This window comes from Lygodium microphyllum, chromosome 1 (genome assembly GCF_053477565.2).
Source record: "Lygodium microphyllum isolate KBCC chromosome 1, Lygodium_microphyllum_v1.1.10, whole genome shotgun sequence".
NCBI lineage: Eukaryota > Viridiplantae > Streptophyta > Polypodiopsida > Schizaeales > Lygodiaceae > Lygodium > Lygodium microphyllum.
This window is the reverse complement of record NC_141135.1, coordinates 29,827,334-29,846,834: the sequence shown is the minus strand read 5'-3', so window position 1 is coordinate 29,846,834 and position 19,501 is coordinate 29,827,334. Positions and strand designations below refer to the sequence as shown.

The 19,501-nt window shown below is 42.0% G+C and overlaps 1 protein-coding gene across 1 annotated transcript in view; it reads left to right on the top strand.

The window, feature by feature from the left end:
- Positions 1-17,713, top strand: part of LOC148040953 (transferring glycosyl group transferase) — a 31,776-nt gene extending 14,063 nt beyond the window's left edge. The window contains exon 2 of the mRNA XM_087675057.1: positions 16,192-17,713. Coding sequence (XP_087531183.1) covers positions 16,192-17,426 — 1,235 coding nt within the window. The 3' untranslated portion in view covers positions 17,427-17,713. The remainder of the gene's footprint in view (positions 1-16,191) is intronic.
- The last annotated feature ends 1,788 nt before the right edge of the window (positions 17,714-19,501 follow it).

The window sequence follows — 19,501 nt, the reverse complement described above, 5'->3', positions numbered from 1 at the left end:
TTGGCTGAAAAAGTTTATGGATTTGCGTATGAAAGAGAGTACAACAATGTCTACTCACTTGAGTGAGTTTAACTACATTTTCAGCCAACAGGTTGCCTTGAAGTTTATGATTGATGAGGAATTTAAGGCTACTTTCTTGCTTTGCACTCTACCAGAGAGTTGGGATAGATTCAGGACTGCTATGAGCAATTCGAATGTAATCCTTTTGTATGCTGATATAGAGAGTGCTCTACTTATGGAAGAGATGAATCGGCAAAACAATGCATCCGGTAAGTCTTCCAGTGCTTTGCATACTAGGGGCAGATCACAGCAAAAGAGCAAATATGATGGCAAGGAACACAGTAAATCACGCGGCAAAGATGTTGAATGCCATCATTGTGGCAAGAAGGGTCACTTTAAACGTGACTGCTATAAATGGAAGAAAGAGAAAGGAAAAGGCAAGAAAATGTAGTCACTCATGATAGTGATAGTGGGAGTGATGTACTCTTTGTCTCTTCACACTTTGGTGCACATGCTTTACTTGCAGATACAGATGATGACATGCATACCTGGATTCTTGATTCAGGTGCTTCCTTTCATGTCACCCCTCATCGTGAGTGGTTTTTCGCCTGTATAGGGGGTCGACATGGTGTTGTCCATCTTGGGGACAACTATGCATGTGAGATTGTAGGTATTGGTAGTGTGCAATTACAGTTTCAGCATGGCTCTGTCTTTACACTTTAGCATGTATGGCATGTACCTTGGCTCAAGAAGAGCTTAATTAGCACAGGGCAGCTAGATGGTGATGGTTTTCATACCACCTTTGGTGATGGAAAATGGAAGATCTGTAAGGGATCTAGGGTTATTGCCAGAGGTTGCAAGAGTGATACTTTGTATTCATCTAGTGTGCGTAACCATGTTGTTGCCGTGACGGAGCAGCCAATCGTTTTTCTGTGGCATGGCCAATTGGGACACATGAGTCAAACAGGAATGAAAGTGCTTTCTCATTTGGGTTACTTGCCTTGTCTTCGTTATGCTGATTTTGAGCATTGTGATCATTGCATTTATGGCAAATATGCATAGACGTCTCACAAAAAGTCTCTTTCTTTGAAATCTTCTCCTCTAGAGTTAGTACATTTGGATGTACGCCATCTCAGGTACCTTCTTCGGATTCTATGACGCCCTATCAGGCTTCTCCATCATTGGAGGCTCTCAGAAGGCATTATGGTCTCAAGGATAGGTAGACATACCTTCACCTTTACAATCTTATTTTTCTCGTTTTGGTCATTTTATAGATGAAGAGTTTGAGGAGTACTCCTTCAATGAGTCCTACTATTTTGTTTGGACCGATTGGTGGTTTGGCGATCCATCTCCTTCATTACAGCCACGCCTTGTGTCAGGTTTGCATAACCCTTTTGAATTGTATGAATCAAAACCCTCTTTTGTTTCTTCATTTGGTGTGCAGGATTCAGATGGTTTCTAGTATAAGCTCTCAAAACGAACACCCTTCATTAGGTATATCTCTACCATCTATTTCATTTGAGCACGTAAACCACACTTCTCAACTCCCTTTCATCCCAACACTATCTTCTCCACATTCTAATCTACTCACATCTTGGATTACATTCCACTTTCGCTCAAAGCACACTAGGGGTTGGATCTTTCGTCTCCGCTCCTAACACTTTCTCTTTCTCTATCCCACCATCTACCTATCCTTCATTCACTTCACCTTTTGGTGCATCATTAGGGGGAATGCCACCCTTTAACATTGTACCTTCCACATATCCCTACTTTACCATATGCTTCCACTCTGGGACGGTTGTGATGGGAATCCCCTTCACTATCCCGGGACATTCACAAACCTCTCGCATGACCTTTCAAACGCAAGGATATCCATCTTTTGCTTATGGACAGTCCTCACACATCCCTTGGGTCACTCCTACATAGGGATTTTCATCCTCTGCTCCCCGTGTCCATACCTTTGGAGCCACTGTCCATACCTTTGGAGCCACTATCCTTATCCCTTTACCATGGGCTTCTTAGGTGGTTAATGTGCCCATACCCGGTCTGCCCATGCCCACCTTTAAAGCCACTGTGCACACTTCTCATATGCATGGTGGACAGTTTGGGATTCCTTCCTCAATGTACTCCTCTCCTTCACCTTATCCCTCCTATTCACCCCACCCCCATTACACACCTTCTTCATCTCCTAGCACTACCATTCCTATTGCAACAACGGCCAAAAATGCCTTCACGGATAAGATCCGTTTTAACAGGATGAAATTTACCACTTGGACGAACTTCATGCAACAAGTGCTTGAATCTTAAGGACTTTGGGACCTTGTTGTGTTAGAGATTGTCATCTCTTGGATAGGCATTCCTTGTCATTTGCATGTGTGTTGGTAGTTCAATACAGTTTTGAAGGTGTGCCATGTTAGCAGGCAAGTTTGCCATGTCGTAGTGCTGGGCTGATCGCCACGTCATTTGGTCCAGTTGGACAATAGTAGGCAATCGGACAATACAATTGGCTGCATTAAATGCAATCAATAGCAAATTTTTCCAGTTTTCCACAAGCTATTTATTGCTTGTTTTCAACACACACTTTCCTAGATTCAGATATTTGGTTTCTAGATTGTTGACCTTGAAGATTGCCTCGAGGTTTATAGATTGTGAGATCTTTGAGGTGGAGACGTACATAGACATACACTTTGCACCTGTGTACATATTTGCTTCCTTATACAACATTCTCCATTGCAGGTTTTTTGTGTTCCTCTCTCTCTCTCTCTCCTCTCTCTGTTCACTCTATCTTGGTCATATGCTTCTGCATTGCTTCACTTTGACATGGTATCAAAGCATTGAAGGACTGACTAAGGGTGGACCTATTTGAAGAAATTTCAGCGCGACACAAGACTGCATTTTTAGTAGTAGGAGGGCTGCACATCAGAACAAGGCTGAGGCAAGCGTGGACGTGCAAGAAAGAAGCACAGCTGCTGAAGTTGCTGCTGATTTTTGCTGTTTGAGAAGGAAGAAGACCGTGTTTTGAGCCTTCAAGTGCAGATTTTACATTTTCATCACCTTCGACGGGTGGAGTGGGATGAGCGGAGAAGAGCCCTAGTAGGTTGCATACACACAATTAGAGGGGGTTTCTTTTTGTGTTTTGTGTAGGCATTTTAGGTGAAGATGTCTTTTGAGGCCGAGACAGAGTTTCACGCGATCATGGACCAGAATGTGTCCGCGTTATCGGCTCTTTCATTAGATCAAAAGCTTGATGGCGAGAACTATCGCATCTGGCGGGTTATGATGCTTGCCATCTTAGGGTTCTATGATTTGGCAAAGCTTGTTATGGAGGTTATCCATCGTTATTCTTTTGCGATATGAGTCCATACTATTTTCAAGTGATAAGTTGGAGTTGGCAAAGGCTTAGGCACATTGGGACAAACTAAATGCTTGTATCTACTCGTTTTTATTTCTCTTATGTGCTATAGCTGTAATCTTCCATATAGAGCATTTGACGGTGGTCCAAGAGATATGGTTGGAGGTTGATTAGATGTATAATCGGATGATACTGAGGCAGCTTCAGATGTAGGTACAAAGTGCAGGGAAGGTGATCACTTTCGAAGACATGGTGATATGTCTTCTTTCACAGTTATTGCCTCATTTTAGTGGTTTTTATTCTGCCTTGATTGCCTTAGGGTGGTCGAAGACTCTTCATTGGGAGGAGTTGGTTTCTATGGTGTTGGACTAAGGGGAGCAACTAAAAGGGACCAATGCTTCTAAATCTGAGGCATTGGTAGGTTAATCCTCTTAGGCAAAGTGGAAGGACCAAACGAAGGAGGACAAATCAAAGAAGGACAAGGAAAAGGAGTCCACTTGTCACATTATTGCCCTGACAAGGAGAAGAAGGATAAGGAAAAGAAGAAGAAATCTTTAAAGGATTTCGGAGCAGTGGGCTGCTCTCTGATCGGTTGCTTTCCTCCACTCGGAGGTGGTTGAGGCATCGACCCTAAAGGCCTCTCATGCTGCATTAACAGCCCCATAGACTCGGGAGTGGATTGTTGACAATGGTGCCTCCTGGCACACAAGTCCTTCTATAGTAGATATTGCTCATTTGTGGCCTTCGCATGGCAAGATTCTCATTGGTGAAAGTTCTTCTATCTCTATTTAGGGATAGGGTAATATGCATCTTATTCTAGATAGGCAAGGTGGTGCCCATACATCCGAGGTGCTTTATGTGCCGGCCTTGGGATACCATCTGCTTTTGGTGCACAAGATTTGTGCCCTTGGCCTCTTGGTCGATTTTGATGTGGATTCCTTTCGGATTCTTGATGGTGGATTGTGACAGGTCCTTGCTTCAGGTTATGAGGAGAATGGAGTCTACAAGTTGTGGCCTTCTTTTCCCTTGACTTCTCTTCTTCTTACCTCTCAGACATAGTCTGAGCTTTGGCATGCTCAATTTGGCCATCTCAATTATGATTACCTTTGGAAGGTGTCGAAGGAACAACTTGTTGGAGGTTTGTTGGATATTGTGGTGAGCCAGCACAGCAGCCGTGTGTATTCTGCATCTGTGGGAAGGAAACTCATGATGCTATTCCTAGCAAGGCTTCAAGGCGGTCGTTAGTATCCTTGGAGCTTGTTTCTATTGATTGTTGTGGACCAATGAGGACGGAGTCCCTTTAAAGGAGCTTGTATTTTATGCTAATTGCGGATGATTACAGCAAGATTACATGAGCTTATTTTTTGAAGCTGAACTTAGAGGCTTTCTCCAACTTCACGGATTGGTTGCTTTTGAGGAGAACCGATCAGGCAAAAAACTGAAGACCTTACAATTGGATAAGGGTGGAGAATGGCTCTAATGAGCTTGCTCGTTTTTGTGCAAATCGTGGTATTCACTAGGAGTTTGCCAGCACAAACACTCCTCAGGAGAATGGCATATTGGAGTGGAAGAATCGCAGTGTAATCGAGATGGCCCTTACAATGATGGAGCATCGATAGACACGTTAGTGTCTATGGGCTGAGGCTGTGGCTATTGGAGTCATAGTAGCTAAGAAACACGTTTCTTTGAATTTGAAACTTACAAAACGTTTCTTAAAGTACGAAACGTTTCTGAGAGTAAAAAACGTGGGCATTTTTAACATTGTTTATTTTTTTGGTGAGTTGGAAGCCAAAACATGGTTTTTTTGAGAAAAACTAATGGGCAATGTTAAATATGATGACGATGATGTGTAATGACTTCTGAGGGCTCAAGATTTTGGATGAGAGATTGATTTTTTTGGGATTTTGTTTAGTTATTGGACTTTGTCAATCTAGTATCTATTCTTATCTTGAGATTTGAATATTATACGACTTTAGTCTCATTTATGAGTTATTTATGATATATTATGATTCATTCTTGATTTTGACATTTTGTCAATTTGTTTTGAAATGAGAATCATGATATTGCAACTTGACTTAGTTCATATTATAGATAGGCTATTTACATGTTAATTTCAATTTTCGTTGTATGATATGTATGAATCATCATGTTTTCCAATCAAGCAGTTGCAAGATCAACTGATGCAGTCACGATCTGTTCCTCCAAGCCCCAATGTTCCTCTGATTCCTTCTATCTCTAAGCAGGACTTGGTAGTTCTCCAGAGACATGCCACATTGTGTCCATTGTTCCAAGATAAAGTGGAAAGATTGCAGTCCCGAATGGATTTGTTATGGTCAAAATTTGAGCATTTCCAGGAGTATGTTCCTTCGGACCATTCTTTCTTTGTCCACTATCAATTGCAAAAGTTGGACTTTTACATGAAGCTTTCAACGATGGATCTTCCTCTTCCAGTGGAGTCGGGCTTGGTCTCCTGAGTTGCTGACAGAAGTGGTCGGTATAGTATTTGAAGATTATGTGACGACGGATACCATGTTGCTATCTTACATGTATCTACGAGGAGATCTGTTGATTCCAGATGAAGTAGATATGGCTTGGTATGTGGGGGATGTGGTTTTGCAAGCTGTTTTATATGTCCACTATTTGGAGTTGTGGATAGATGACATGTTTCAATGTTACTCCTCAAAAGTGGCTACTTGCCCTGACAATTCCTGGCACTCAATGATTGATTCTGTGGTCTTGAATAGAGAGTTTCATAGAGGTCTAGAACCTCTTTTCCTAGTCAAAACTATTAAAAATCCCTATATAAAAAAACCCGCCTTTCTTATTTTACCCCCTCTTGAAAGAAACTTCTGAAATACGTTTCTGACATTTCGTTTCTAAACGTTTCTGACGGCTATGATTGCAATCCATATTCTTAATCAATCCCCTACTTCTGGTGTTGTTGGTATGACTCCTTATCAGGCGTATTTTGGGTCTAAGCTAGATGTTTCTTATTTTAGGGTCTTTGGGTGTGACGCTTATATTCACATCTTGAAAACACAGCGTGACAAATTTGAAGCGGCTTTCAAAAGATAGGTGTTTGTGGACTATAGCTTGCAATCTCAAGGTTATTGATTGTATGGTCCTGTTAAGCGGGATGTCTACATGAGCCATGATGTTCAGTTCGTGGAAGTTCTAGTCTTAGGTGGCGGTGAGGAAAACCCATTCTTGGAGATCCTGGAGATAGTTGGGTGCCAGTGATTGTTCCTATGGAGCCCCTGTGCCTCTTGAGGATTCTTCTTCGGATGAGGAGCTTATTTCTCAGCCATTGGACTCATCGGTTGAGCTCTAGCAGTTGATGGACATTCTAGAGACTTCAGCAGATAGAGAGCGACGAGGAGAGATTCGGCTTCCTCCTCGTTGGGCACTTGACGAAAAAGCCTATGCCCTTCCCCTCTAAAGTTTCGAGTTCTACATTGCATGTTCTACTGATGTTGCAAACCTTGAAAGGTCCCAATCCCCTAAATTTCATCTTCAGCTTGTGTCCCTTAATAGAGTACAGTAAGACTAGGTCTCCTTGCTCGAAGTTTCATTTTTTGACGTGCTTGTCAAACCAACTCTTGCATCTTGCCTTCTCACAAATTAGGGAATGTGTTGCAATGAGGCGAGTCTTAGATAAGCATTCTAGCTCTACCAAACAATTTATCCATGCTTCTTTGCCCTACCATCTCTCCTGGATTGCTATTCTCAAGCTTGGAACAAATAATTTCATTGATAGAATCGCTTTGGTTCTGTGTAGGTCAATTTGAACGAGGTCTATCAATGTTTTGTAGGCCGTCCTACATGCCCATAAAGCTGCCATGAGCTTGTTGTCCCAGTCACTGTGTGAAGTAGAGACTACCTTTGTTAGAACATTCACTAAGATCTTGTTCGTGGATTTACCTTGACCGTTTGCTTCAGGATAATACGACAAGGATTTTGTGTGGATTATCAAGAAGGTGGATAACAAGTGAGCAATCACTTCATTGCTATTCTCAAGCCTTCTCACAAATTAGGGAATGTGTTGCAATGAGGCGAGTCTTAGATAAGCATTCTAGCTCTACCAAATTATTTATCCATGCTTCTTTGCCCTACCATCTCTCCTAGATTGCTATTCTCAAGCTTGGAACAAATAATTTCATTGATAGAATCACTTTAGTTCTGTGTAGGTCAATTTGAACGAGGTCTATCTTATGGCCGTTTTGTAGGCCGTCCTATATGCCCATAAAGCTGCCATGAGCTTGTTGTCCCAGTCGGTGTGTGAAGTAGAGACTACCTTTGTTAGGACATTCACTAAGATCTTGTTCGTGGATTTACCTTGACCGTTAGCTTAAGGATAATACGACAAGGATTTTGTGTGGATTATCAAAAAGGTGGATAACAAGTGAGCAATCACTTCATTGATGAAGTATGTGCCTTGGTTACTAACCAACTCTATGGGACAACTAAACCATGAGATTACTTGCTCCAAAAGAACTTGACCATGGCCCTAGTGTCATTTTTACAAGTTGCTCAAGCTTCCACCCACTTGGTAAGATAGTCTGTGGTAACAATGATATACTTGGCTTGTGAATTGTGTCGCAGGGCTAATTGGACCAATGAAGTCAATTCCCCATTTCTCAAATGGTTGACATGCAATCACTGGAATCTGTTGGTAGTCATGTTTGTCATGCCTTGTCATCTCCTGCCTGTGAGCCTCAGCCTGAGTCAGACGAGGACTTTAGGAGCTTTGACTTGTCTATCACTTGTTTTGACGGAGGAGGTAGCTCATTCTAGAGCACTCAGTTTATTGCATTTCAGTGCATTTTCTTCTCTAGTCGGGATTTTATGTGCATTTTTCGAGGGCAGTTTCTGCATTCTTCAGCCTACCTCACTTGTCGGACATTGTCTACCCTTTCCAAGATTTTTTTGAGCATTCCTGGCATTTTTACTAGCATTAAATGCTGGTCGGACATATTTTTGGCGTCAAATTTCAGGTCGGCTAGTTTTTGGGTTTTTTGGTTATTTATAGCCATTTCCCACTTGGCAGTCAGTTGTATTATCATGTTCCCTCCTTCCTTGGCAGATGCACACTCCGACTCCGTCATCTTCCTCCATCTTCGGTGCTACCGTCATCATCAGCCTGATCTGGTGCTCTCACTAATGCTCTAGGCTATGTGCAGGGACCAATCAGTCCACAGCTTTGTATTCAGCATTCATTTTAGTCAGTGCAGTATTTCTTCCTTCATTTTCTGCTTCCTCTCTCTCTCTCTCTCTCTCTCTCTCTCTTTGTTCGTGTTCCTTCTTCCGTTGCACACTCTCACATGGTATCAGAGCCTATTTGAGAACACGCAGGAGAGGTTCTATTGCAGAGGAGGACACCATTAAGTGCAGCCCTTCTTTCCTCCTTTCCAACCCTTGGCGGTGCTGTCCAGGCTGAAACGCAGCCTTCCATACTTGCGTTTTGCTGTTTTGCAACATCAAGAGGAGTAGGTGATAGTTTTCTAGGTGTTTGCAGCTTGTGTTTGCATCAAACGCAGCCAACAGGAGGTCGTCCACGTCAGTAGAGAAGGTGGCGTCATCATCTGGAGGATAGGCGGCAGGATTTCTCTCTAGGCGGCAGCATTTTCTCTCTCCTCTTGCAAGCGATAGTATCTTCTGGGTCTTTTTTGACATAGGTAGCTCCATCTTGATTGTCTGTTGGTTGCAGATTGTTTGGTGATTGTAGATATATACGAAGATGTCTTATCACCAGTTCTTTGCTGATTCAGAGGATGAGGTCTCTATTCCTTCCTCTGAGAGACGGAGAGACTTTCGTGCCAGTTCATGCGACGATCGGAGGTCGCCTAGCCCATTTGTACGAGATCCCTCTATTTCCCGTTCTCTCCATGTTTCATAGAAGGCTCGTTCTATTGGCCTTCATATGTCTTCCATGGCACCCTCTATATAGGTGCCCGTACTCCCTTCTTTGCACAAAGAAGACCGGCATGATGGCTCCAACTACTCGCTTTGGTGGTGTAAGGTGGAGTGTATCCTTGATACCTTCGATCTTTGGGAGTTTGTTATCCACCCTATCCTTAGTTCAGTGGAGGATCCCACCATTGGATCATCGATGGATCATGTGGCCTTATGGGATTGGCTCAACTCGAGAGCTCGAACTTTCCTCTTTATGAGCTTAGAGGATTCTGTCCTAGCGCATGTGCGCAGGTTGCGGAAACAAAGCTTGCTTCTTTGTATCATTAGAAGACATTTGCTCATCGGATTACTCTCGAGAAGAAATTACGGATGCTCGCTGTTGATGATTTTTCTTTCATGAAGGATCATATCAACAGGTTGGAGGGTATGAGGGATGAGCTTGCGTCCCTTGGCAGGATGATCTCTTCCGAGGATATGGCCATGATTCTTTTGACTCAGTTGCCATCTCCTCATTTTGATGTCTTCTATACCAACCTTCTTACATTGAGGACCCATGAGAAGCTTCTATGGGAGGAGCTTGCTCCGCTTGTTTTGGAGCACGACGAGCGCGCCAAAGAGGTAGCCAGTGGATCCACCTCCATCAAAGCTTTTGTTGTAGGTTTGGGAGGGGGGACACAGAAGAAAGGGAAGTCACAGGCTACAAGACAGGAGAGTTCTTTATGTTCTACTGTGACTTGGAGAAGCCTAAATGCCTATACTGTGGGAAGGGGACACATCCAGAGGAGAAATGTTGGAAGAAGTATCCTCACCTTCATCCGGGAGCAAAGGATGGAGCTAAAACATTCGATCCTTCTACCTCTACTGCAGCGATTACCCATGAGTCAGTGTTTCTTCATATTGTTGACTTGGAGGAGCCTTCTTTAGTGATTGTCTCATCTTCTGAGAGACCTTGGCTGGTTGATAGTGGAGCTTCTAGTCATATGACTCCCCGAGGTGATTTGTTGCAGGATCTATGCCCTTCTGAGGGTTCAGTCATTGTTGGTGGCATTATTTCGGTGCCTATTTTTGGTGTTGGCACTTTGCCTTTATTTCCCGACCGCGCATTGAGCTCCCTTTTCCGGGCTCTTTATGTTCCGGACTTGGGCTTTCCACTCCTCTCAGTCTATGGCCTTACTAGGCTTGGTACCTGGGTTGTCTTCACTGAGCAAGCCGTTTGTATTGAGGATTCTTCTACAGGGGCTGTTATCGTGACAAGTTGGTAGGAGAGCGGGCTTTAGAAGCTCCATTCCCCTTCTCTTATGCAGGGTCCTCCGAGGTAGTTGTCTATTGCTACACCCATTTCCACTTGTACACCCTCTTTTCCATAGGTTCCTTCCCATCCTCCACTCTCTCCTTCGGTGGTTTCCTCGTACCCCCTATTCCTTTCAGAGGGGGACGATCTCGGTGATGCGGTTGTGGATTCCTGCCCCCTAGTGTTTCAGAGGGGGTTTTCCAAGATCGTGAGGAGCTTTTTCATCGGCAATCTTCATCGACGGACTTCATCGACATTGGCATTCCTCTTGCCACCCCAGGATCCGTTTCTCCCTTGGCCTTCCGCCACATCTAGGATTTGAGAGGGGGTGTTAGCAACCATATTTGTCATGCATTGTCAATTCTTGCTTGTGAGCCTCAATCTGAGTCAGACGAGGACTTTAGGAGCTTTGACTTGTCTATTACTTGTTTTGACAGAGGAGGTAGCTCATTCTAGAGCACTCAGTTTATTGCATTTCAGTGCATTTTCTCCTCTAGTCGGGATTTTATGTGCATTTCCCGAGGTAGTTTCAGCATTCTTCAGCTTGCCTCACCTGCCGGACATTGTCCATCCTTTCCAGGATTTTTTTGAGCATTCTTGGCATTTTTACCAGCATTAAATGCTGGTCGGACATATTTTTTGGCCTTAAATTTTAGGTCGGCCAGTTTTTGGGTTTTTTGGCTATTTATAGCCATTTTCCACTTGCCAGTCAATTGTATTATCATCTTCCCTCCTTCCTTGGCAGGTGCACACTTCGACTCTGTCATCTTCCTCCATCTTTGGTGCTGTCGTCATCATCAGCCTAATATGGTGTCGTCACTGATGCTTCGAGCTACGTGTAGGGATTGATCAGTTCACAACTTTGTATTCAGCATTCATTTGAGTCAGTGCAGTATTTCTTCCTTCATTTTCTGCTTCCTTTCTCTCTCTCTCTCTCTCTCTTTGTGTTTGTGTTCCTTCTTCCATTGCGTACTCTCACAAAATCAACTCCATTTTGTCCTTACGAATAGGGACTTTGGTCTGTTGGCACTCAATATCACAGTGTTTCACAAAATTAGCCGCATTGTAGAAGAGCATAGTACCATAGTTGAGATTGGAGCACCTTGCGTGCTATGGTGTCTCCATTGAACTGTCCTCTAGCAATCCCACCATGTGCTTTTGTGAGCACATCGTGCATTTCCTTAAGAGTCCATCCTGTCCTAACTGATATAATTGACTAGCAATCAACTAATAGGGTGTTAGGAGTCAGCTCCTTGCCAGGTCAGCACTGCAATGTGGCAGTTTTGCCACGTGATAGCAATCAGACTATTTGTTTGCTGTCCAACTGCAGCCAGCTGCATTAAATGCAACCGATCTGCCTATTTTGGGCATTTTTCGAGGCATTCTTTTCAGCGTTTTAAAAGCTGAGTTTCCAGCAGACTTTATTACTTGTATTTGAGAGATTTCAGATTGTTGGTGATGGAGATAACACTTGGGGCTAACGGAGATCGAGGTCCTCAAGGCAGAGACATATGCAGATATTCTCTCTGCACTTGTGTATAATTCTGCATCCTTATACAACATTCTTCACTGTAGATTTTCTGCGTTTCATTGTCTCTTTCTCTCTCCGTTCACTCTTTGTCACGATCATTGGCTTCCGCATTGCTTCACTTTGACATAGGGTTGGATCTTCAAGATTAGTCTCTTTAATCTAGAATTTTCTATAGGTCATTTAGGCAATCCATTCTCTAGGATGTGGACTATATCATCTGTCCGATAAGATGTGAGGTTTGCTCAACAAGTCTCATTCATTGGACATTCGAAAAAGATGTTTATCCGACAGGTCATCAATGATGCCTCCTCCAGCTACTTCACCTGTGGGTATGCGGGACATATGATTTGCCATATGGCGATATTTGCCTTTGCATACTACCACAAAGAAGTCAAATTCCAAAAGTAGAAGTAACCATCAAGCAATGCTTTCTATTGCACAAGGTTTGTTCACAAGATAAAGCAAGGCTTGATGATCAATAAAGAAGATAAATGATATCACTGAATGATAATGTCTAAACTTCTTTATAGCAAACACCAGGCTAACCCTTCCCTCCTATTGTGGAATAGTTCATTTCCATATTAGTGAGTTGTCTTCTAGCAAAGCTAACTGGATAATCAAGGTTATGCTCATCAGGTTGGCACAACACTGTCCCCACCACAACAAACTTTGATGCATCAATGTGCACATGGAAGGTAATGGACCTAGGGCTCTTAAGATAGGAGTTGAAGATAGAGCTCGTTATAGCCTTTTATAGGCTTGCTGACATTCTTTGGTCCACTTGAATACTATCAATAGCTTGTACAAAGGTCTAGCAACCAATGCATAGTTCAGGACAAAGTGTTGGTAGTACCCTGTGTGGCCTAACCATGCTTCACTCAAAACTAGCACTTTAAGGGGTTGAGTGAGAGATCGTATTGCCTACACTGTTCAAAGACTATTTGTAGCTTTTCTAAGTGCTCTTCCCAATTGGTGTGGATGCATAAGTCATTGACGAATACCTCAAGCATTTTTACGAATACCTCCAAGAATTTTTTGAGCATGTCCTTGAAGACAGCACACATGAGGTATGGAAGGTAGCAAGAGCATTGGTCAGTCCAAATGGCATGACTATGTAAGCAAACACCCCCTATTCGATGGCAAATGCCATCTTATGCTTGCCATCGAGATGGACTTGCACTTGGTTATAGCCTGAGAAGCCATCCAGAAAACTGTAAGCTTTCTTTCTCGCCACTCTCTCTAGCATGTGCTTAGTGTATGGTAATTGGTAGTTGTCTCTCTTTGTAGCTACGTTGACCTTTTTATAGTTCACGTACACTCGAATCTTTCCATTCTTTTTCATGACTATCACTATGACTGATACCTAGCGTGTGCGCTCTATCTCGTAAATGAATCCTGCATTTAGTAGCTTATCAATCTCATTCTTCATTGCATGTGCATGCTTAGGATTTCTTTAAGAGATTTATGAGATTAGTCTCTTTCTTCTTCCTCCTTAGTTAGGTTGTCCGCTATGTACATGGATTGAGGCTTGTTCCCTTCCCTTGCCAAGTTAACTTCCTTAACTTTGGTTGGTCCTTCAATGGGTTCACTTACCTACCCTTTCTGCTTGGCTCCTACTAACACCACTATTCAATCACCCTTCTTGAACTTCGTGAAGTGCTGGGGTAAATCCTGGGGTTTCTTTTGTCAATTAGCTTCTTCTAAAGACTTCAACTGTTTTATTCTCTCTTCCTTTAGCCTCTTGCACCTTTAGTGGACTGGGACGTCCCCCTTGGTGTATTTGATCCTAGGTGGTCGAGGCATTTTAGGGTTGCAATCAAAGCTTACCTCTTAAGTCGGAGTTGTACTCACAATCCTCATTGGAAGAGGTTGTCTCCCCTGCTGGTGGTCATAGCTTTGAGGTAGACTCCACTCCAAATAGCTTTGAGGCAGACTCCACTCCAAATAATGTTGTGGTGCTCAGTTAGACTAATCCCACTTGCTCATAATCTACTACCTCTAGGTATTCTAGCCAAATTCAGTTGCAATCTACATTCACTCTAAAAGCATTGACCTATCGGGGCTTAGAGTCTACTCTGATATTCTCAATCACTTTTCCCTCCATGTCATATTCTATGGTCTGCGCTTCATCTTCGCTTTTCTCAGTGATAGAACAACAAGCTTTGTACTCATCATCAAAATCCTCATACTCAAACTGTGTGTTGTTTTCAGGGTTCTTGTCCTTAAGTTTTTTCTCACTTGTAATGGGACCCCAGTTGTATAGCAGGTGTATTGCTAGTTTATGGCTGCCATCTTTTAGTCACACTTAGTCGCAATCAAGGATGCTTCCTGATTTTCAAGAGGGGGTTTATGTCATGGGAATGTGATTTATCTTTGGCACTCTCTGATGGCGACATTGCATTAGTTGTGTGAGACATGGGCAAGTCAATCTGGATTAAGGTTCATTGAATAAAAAACCCAATTGAATTAGTCAATTGTAAGTTCGTGCACATGTTTAATTAACTCAATTTAAATGAGTCTTAATGAAAGTTTTGTTTAACTTATTAAATTTTGGGCATGGCCCAAAGCGGGGTGGGGAAACCTAAATTTAATAAATTAATGTTTGAGTAATTAAATTGTAATGTTAAATGTAGTTATTTAAGAGTGATGTTGAAAAAATGTAGCTGAAAAAGTTCAAAGGGCATGACAACGCAACATTCTCAGTCATGCAGCCTATTTTTGGGAAAATCATGGCTGCTAAAGAAGATGAAATGTTTGAAGGGCATGACAGCACAACTTTTTCCATCATTTGACCTATTTTTGGGCAAATCATGGCTGCTAGAGAAGATCAGTCAGTGCCATTTGCAGATTGTGGCTGCCCAGGAGCTGATTGTGCTATCTAGAGTGCTGGTGATGCTGTCAGCTTGGTTCAAGTTGTAATGTTAAACGTAGCTATTGAAGTGAAAAGTCCACAAAATCTAGGAAAACATAGGAGAAACATTTGAAAGTCCTGAAAAACACATCATGTGGCCTAATATTAGGCAGATTGTTGCTGGTAGAGAAGAACAATGGCTTCTGTCTGCTGATCATGACTGCTCAAGAGCTGATCATGCTGTCTTGAGTGCTGATGATGCTGTTTATCGGGTTGGTGATGTAGCTTTTCCAACTAGCGATGCTGTTCTAGGGAAGGTGATGGCGGATCAAATGCAGGTGATGCTGTCCCAAGCTGAGCAACGATGTTCTGGAGCCACCCAAGTGGTTATGGAGCTGATTTGGACTTTCCTATTGGATTTTTTGGTTTTCAGTTATGAGTAGTTGCATCCAGGAGAGAGATGTCGTAATAGGTTTTGTTAGAGAGGGTTTCCTAGCAAGATGCAGTGTCAGACAGATTCCTCCTTTCGTGCCTTTGAGGATTCATAGCCATTCTTCTCAGATTTGGAGTTCTTGGTCTTAGCTGGTGACAGCAGCTGAAGACAGGTACTTGAGCATTGCAGATCATGAACAATTTTACCGGATCGGTCCATTGAGAGCGGAGTTTGGAAAGATAGTGATTAGGGCTTTGTACCAGCAATTTAGTAATGGTAGAGAAATACCGCAAAGGGTGCTTGCAGGAATATTCGAGCTCCAATGTTTGATTTATTTTTCTGTTTCTGGAAATTTGTTTTAGAGATTCAGTGGTTGCAGGTTAAGAGTTCACTGCACTTTGGTTCACTGAAGGCTGGTTTCAGTTACATGTGTGTGTCACATGGGGGTTTCTATCCCTTTGTGTCTCCAGTTGACCCAACCTCAGCTAGCTAATTGTTGTCATGCAAGTTTGTAACACATCTTTGAATAACCTCATTCACCCAATGCACACGAATTTATCATAGACTACCTAGCCCATTATGCTGGACTTCTTACCTCCAGATCTTCTGTTTCTTCATGCACACGTGTACACCAAGAATGCTCATTACTTTACAATAATTGTTACATCTTGTGATTGATATGCTTGTAGTGTCAAGTAAATTAGCATGATTGTTGTGCGTGGTGTATGTACATGATAAAACTGTCTGATGTGTGTACTATATGCTGCTTAATAAGCTCAAGGGTCTTCTGCACTCACAATCAAGTATTATTCTCTTGCAGGCAAACATGGAAACTCTTTACGAGTTGAAAATAACACACATCTTTTCCTATATCAGTTAGTTGGAACGTGGGGGCAGCTTCTGTTCCCAAAGCCATGGAAAGAATTCCGCTTATGGTATGACATACATAGAAGTAGGAATATGAAACCATTATTGGAAGGCATGATCACAACTGGATGGTACCACAGATCAAAAGAGAGAATATGGACTCCTTGGTTTATTAAATTTGTACATACCCGAGGCTATTTCAATTTCTACACACATTTTTTAGGAGAAGCAGCCTTGAGCGTTTCCTACCGGGAGAAAGGTGTAAACACAAAGAGGGAAGCTGGGCCAGATTCAAAGTTACTAGGAATTGAAGCTATCTCAAGGGCAGACATTTGGGACATGAAACCTCTGAAACAGCTGAAGAGATACAACTACTGCTTCCATGAAGTTAAACAGGGAAGGCTGGCGACAAAATCCAGGGACCTGATCACATTTTTACCTTCTCTTGTAGTGAATGATACTGTCCTCCTTGTTAATGCGCTCGGTTTCCAAGAACAAACCATAAAAAATTGGCTTTGTCAATTCAGTAAATTTGGCATTAAAAATTATCTGCTACTGCTTGAGGATCAGATCCTTGTTGATGAGCTCTCAAGGAAAGGACATGCCGTGCTACAAAGTAGTCCAGAGATAGATAGATCTCTTGAGGAGTTGTTTGCGAGGATGGATGGAGACATTGCCAAAGTAGTTGAAAGAATTCTCGGCACAGCGAAGGCAATCTCGTCGGTTTTACAAGCTGGGTACAATGTCTGGTACACCAAGGTGGAGGTTCTTTGGGTTTCGAACCCATTCCACAATGTCGCCATCTATGATGCTGACATGCTTGCCTTAGCTAACCGCATTGGAATTTCTGCGGAACTTTTGTATATCAAGGCATCCAAATCAGCCAAATCATTCTGGAAAACCATCTGGAAGGACATCTTGCAGCAAGCTGAGTCTGGAAGTTCTGAATTCAAAGAGGAGATTTTTGAGGCTGCTTTGAGAAGAAACCTTCAGAGAAGCAAAGTGCAGCTCGGAGGTTTGCCTAGTTCTTTACTGACTAACATTTCAACTTCTCAGAGTGTGGCCTCATCAGCAGCGCTATTTCAAACTGGCAAACTGACCCCTGAGTCTTATGAAACTGTGCTAAGGAGCATTGGTTTATGGACACTAGATGAGGAGCTTGCCTGCACGGGTGTCTTCTGCAGATGAAGCCCATCGCGCCTCCTCAGGAGAGAATCTGTCTGTATACGATCTTTCTTTTTGGGGCACTATTTCCTCTCGTGGGTTACCAAACTTGCCAGACATTCGATACAAGTCAGGATATGAGAGTGTACAGAAGTGGGACCTCATCCAATTCATTGTTCCAATTAATCGGTTAACTTGTAAGGCCTCACGCTTGGTCCTTTTAGGATGCTAGTCTAGAATCATCTGTAATAGTGTAGTACATCAATGTCCCATAATCGATGTTAAAGATCTTATATCAAAACAATTAATTATTTGAAGCTCTTGAATACTAATTGTCATATAACAAGGTGCATGCTAAACGAAACATCAGTTATAACTCTAACACATTGTCTTTACATATTTCTTGTATGCACATTAAAACCCGCAAATTCATTATGTGTCATAACATCCGATATTATAAGTCGAATAATGTGAAAAGTTATGATATTCTAGCAAACAAAGTGTCTAATAAGTAATGTCAAGCACAAAACCTGAGTAAAAAATTTACTTGTTGGCTTGGCCGGCATTCTTGGTTGTATCATTGCAAAGCTCGTAAGGCTGTGGTATGCCTCAATCAACTCTTTCCCATCGGTAGTATGGTTGCTCCATTTTACTCGCAAAAATAAAACCGATGGTAGACTTATGCGTAATAGGCAGCGTGTGATGTATTTTTTCAAGTTACTTGAAGCTATGCTACATGTTCTTATTTTGTATTTACGTTGAATAATTAATGTTTTTAATATCTACCTTTTTGTGAAATCTTTGAACATTGTAATCCTTTGTCATAGTTGATTAAGGATTCCATACAAATGTGTCATTATGGAGCTCATGAGATTATGTCTTAGTATGTTGATTAAGGATTTGTCATAGTTGATTAAGGATTCCATACAAATGTGTCATTATGGAGCTCATGAGATTATGTCTTAGTAGTTTTGTGTTTAGTATGTAGTATGAACCCTTCCATTTATTAGCAAAACATGAAGGGGGCATGCTTCACATGTATGCTTAGACTAGACGTATAAAGATTTTACAACTTAAAGTTAAGATTTAGTTTCTTCATTTTGATAGAACTATGTGTGTAGAGTATTGGTGCATTTGTAAAGAATCGTAAATGTGGCTCACTCATTTGCTATACTTTGGCTCATAGTTGTCGGGGCTTAGTTTTGTTTTTAAAATAAATCTATTGGGAGGGGTTCTATGGTCCAAAACTTGTGTCTTGAAATTAGAGTGATGTCGAGCTAAGCTAATGGGCTTACCATGGGGATATCAACCACTAAGCTACTCGCTTACATATTTCATATTAATGATTGACTATTGTTTCATAGCATAGATCATGGATATGTTGCAATTATACAATGCTTTTGGTGTATCTACTCTCTCTAGCCCTTATATGAATGACACATGTTGTAGTTACATGTACAATGAGTTCTCTTTGTCTCTCTTAATCACTAAATCAAAGTAAAAGATGTGCAAACAACTTAAGTCATATCAACCAAATACTTTTGCCTACTGAGCAAAGCACATTGATTCTAATTTTATCAAGAGGCTTATACAAGTTACATCTGTTTCTTTTATAATAGCCGAGACTACTCATATTAATAAATAAAATTTAGCCCCAAATACATCAAATGATGTGAGGCAAGAAGATTACCTACAGGTGGCTACAACTCACGATCCATATAAACAATGTGAGTTGGGACAAGTCTACACACACACACACACACACACACACACACACACACACACACTCTCTCTCTCTCTCTCTCTCTCTCTCTCTCTCTCTCTCTCTAAAATTGTGCTTCACTCGAAAAAACAAAGGACCGTATGCTATGTAGTATAACTTGTATGGTCTAGATATTATGATGCTAAAATATACACATGGATTTGGAAACTTGAATTTAACATGCAAACATGTGTCACAATTACCTTTCATGTGTATGTAAATTGTACAATTTCTAGCCTCTCACCCTCCACATCTGTGCCATGTGTCCACTACTTAATTGTGGAGTTGGCCATGGCCCTTCTGAATCTCCATCATGGCGCTTTTCTTCCTAAGTTTA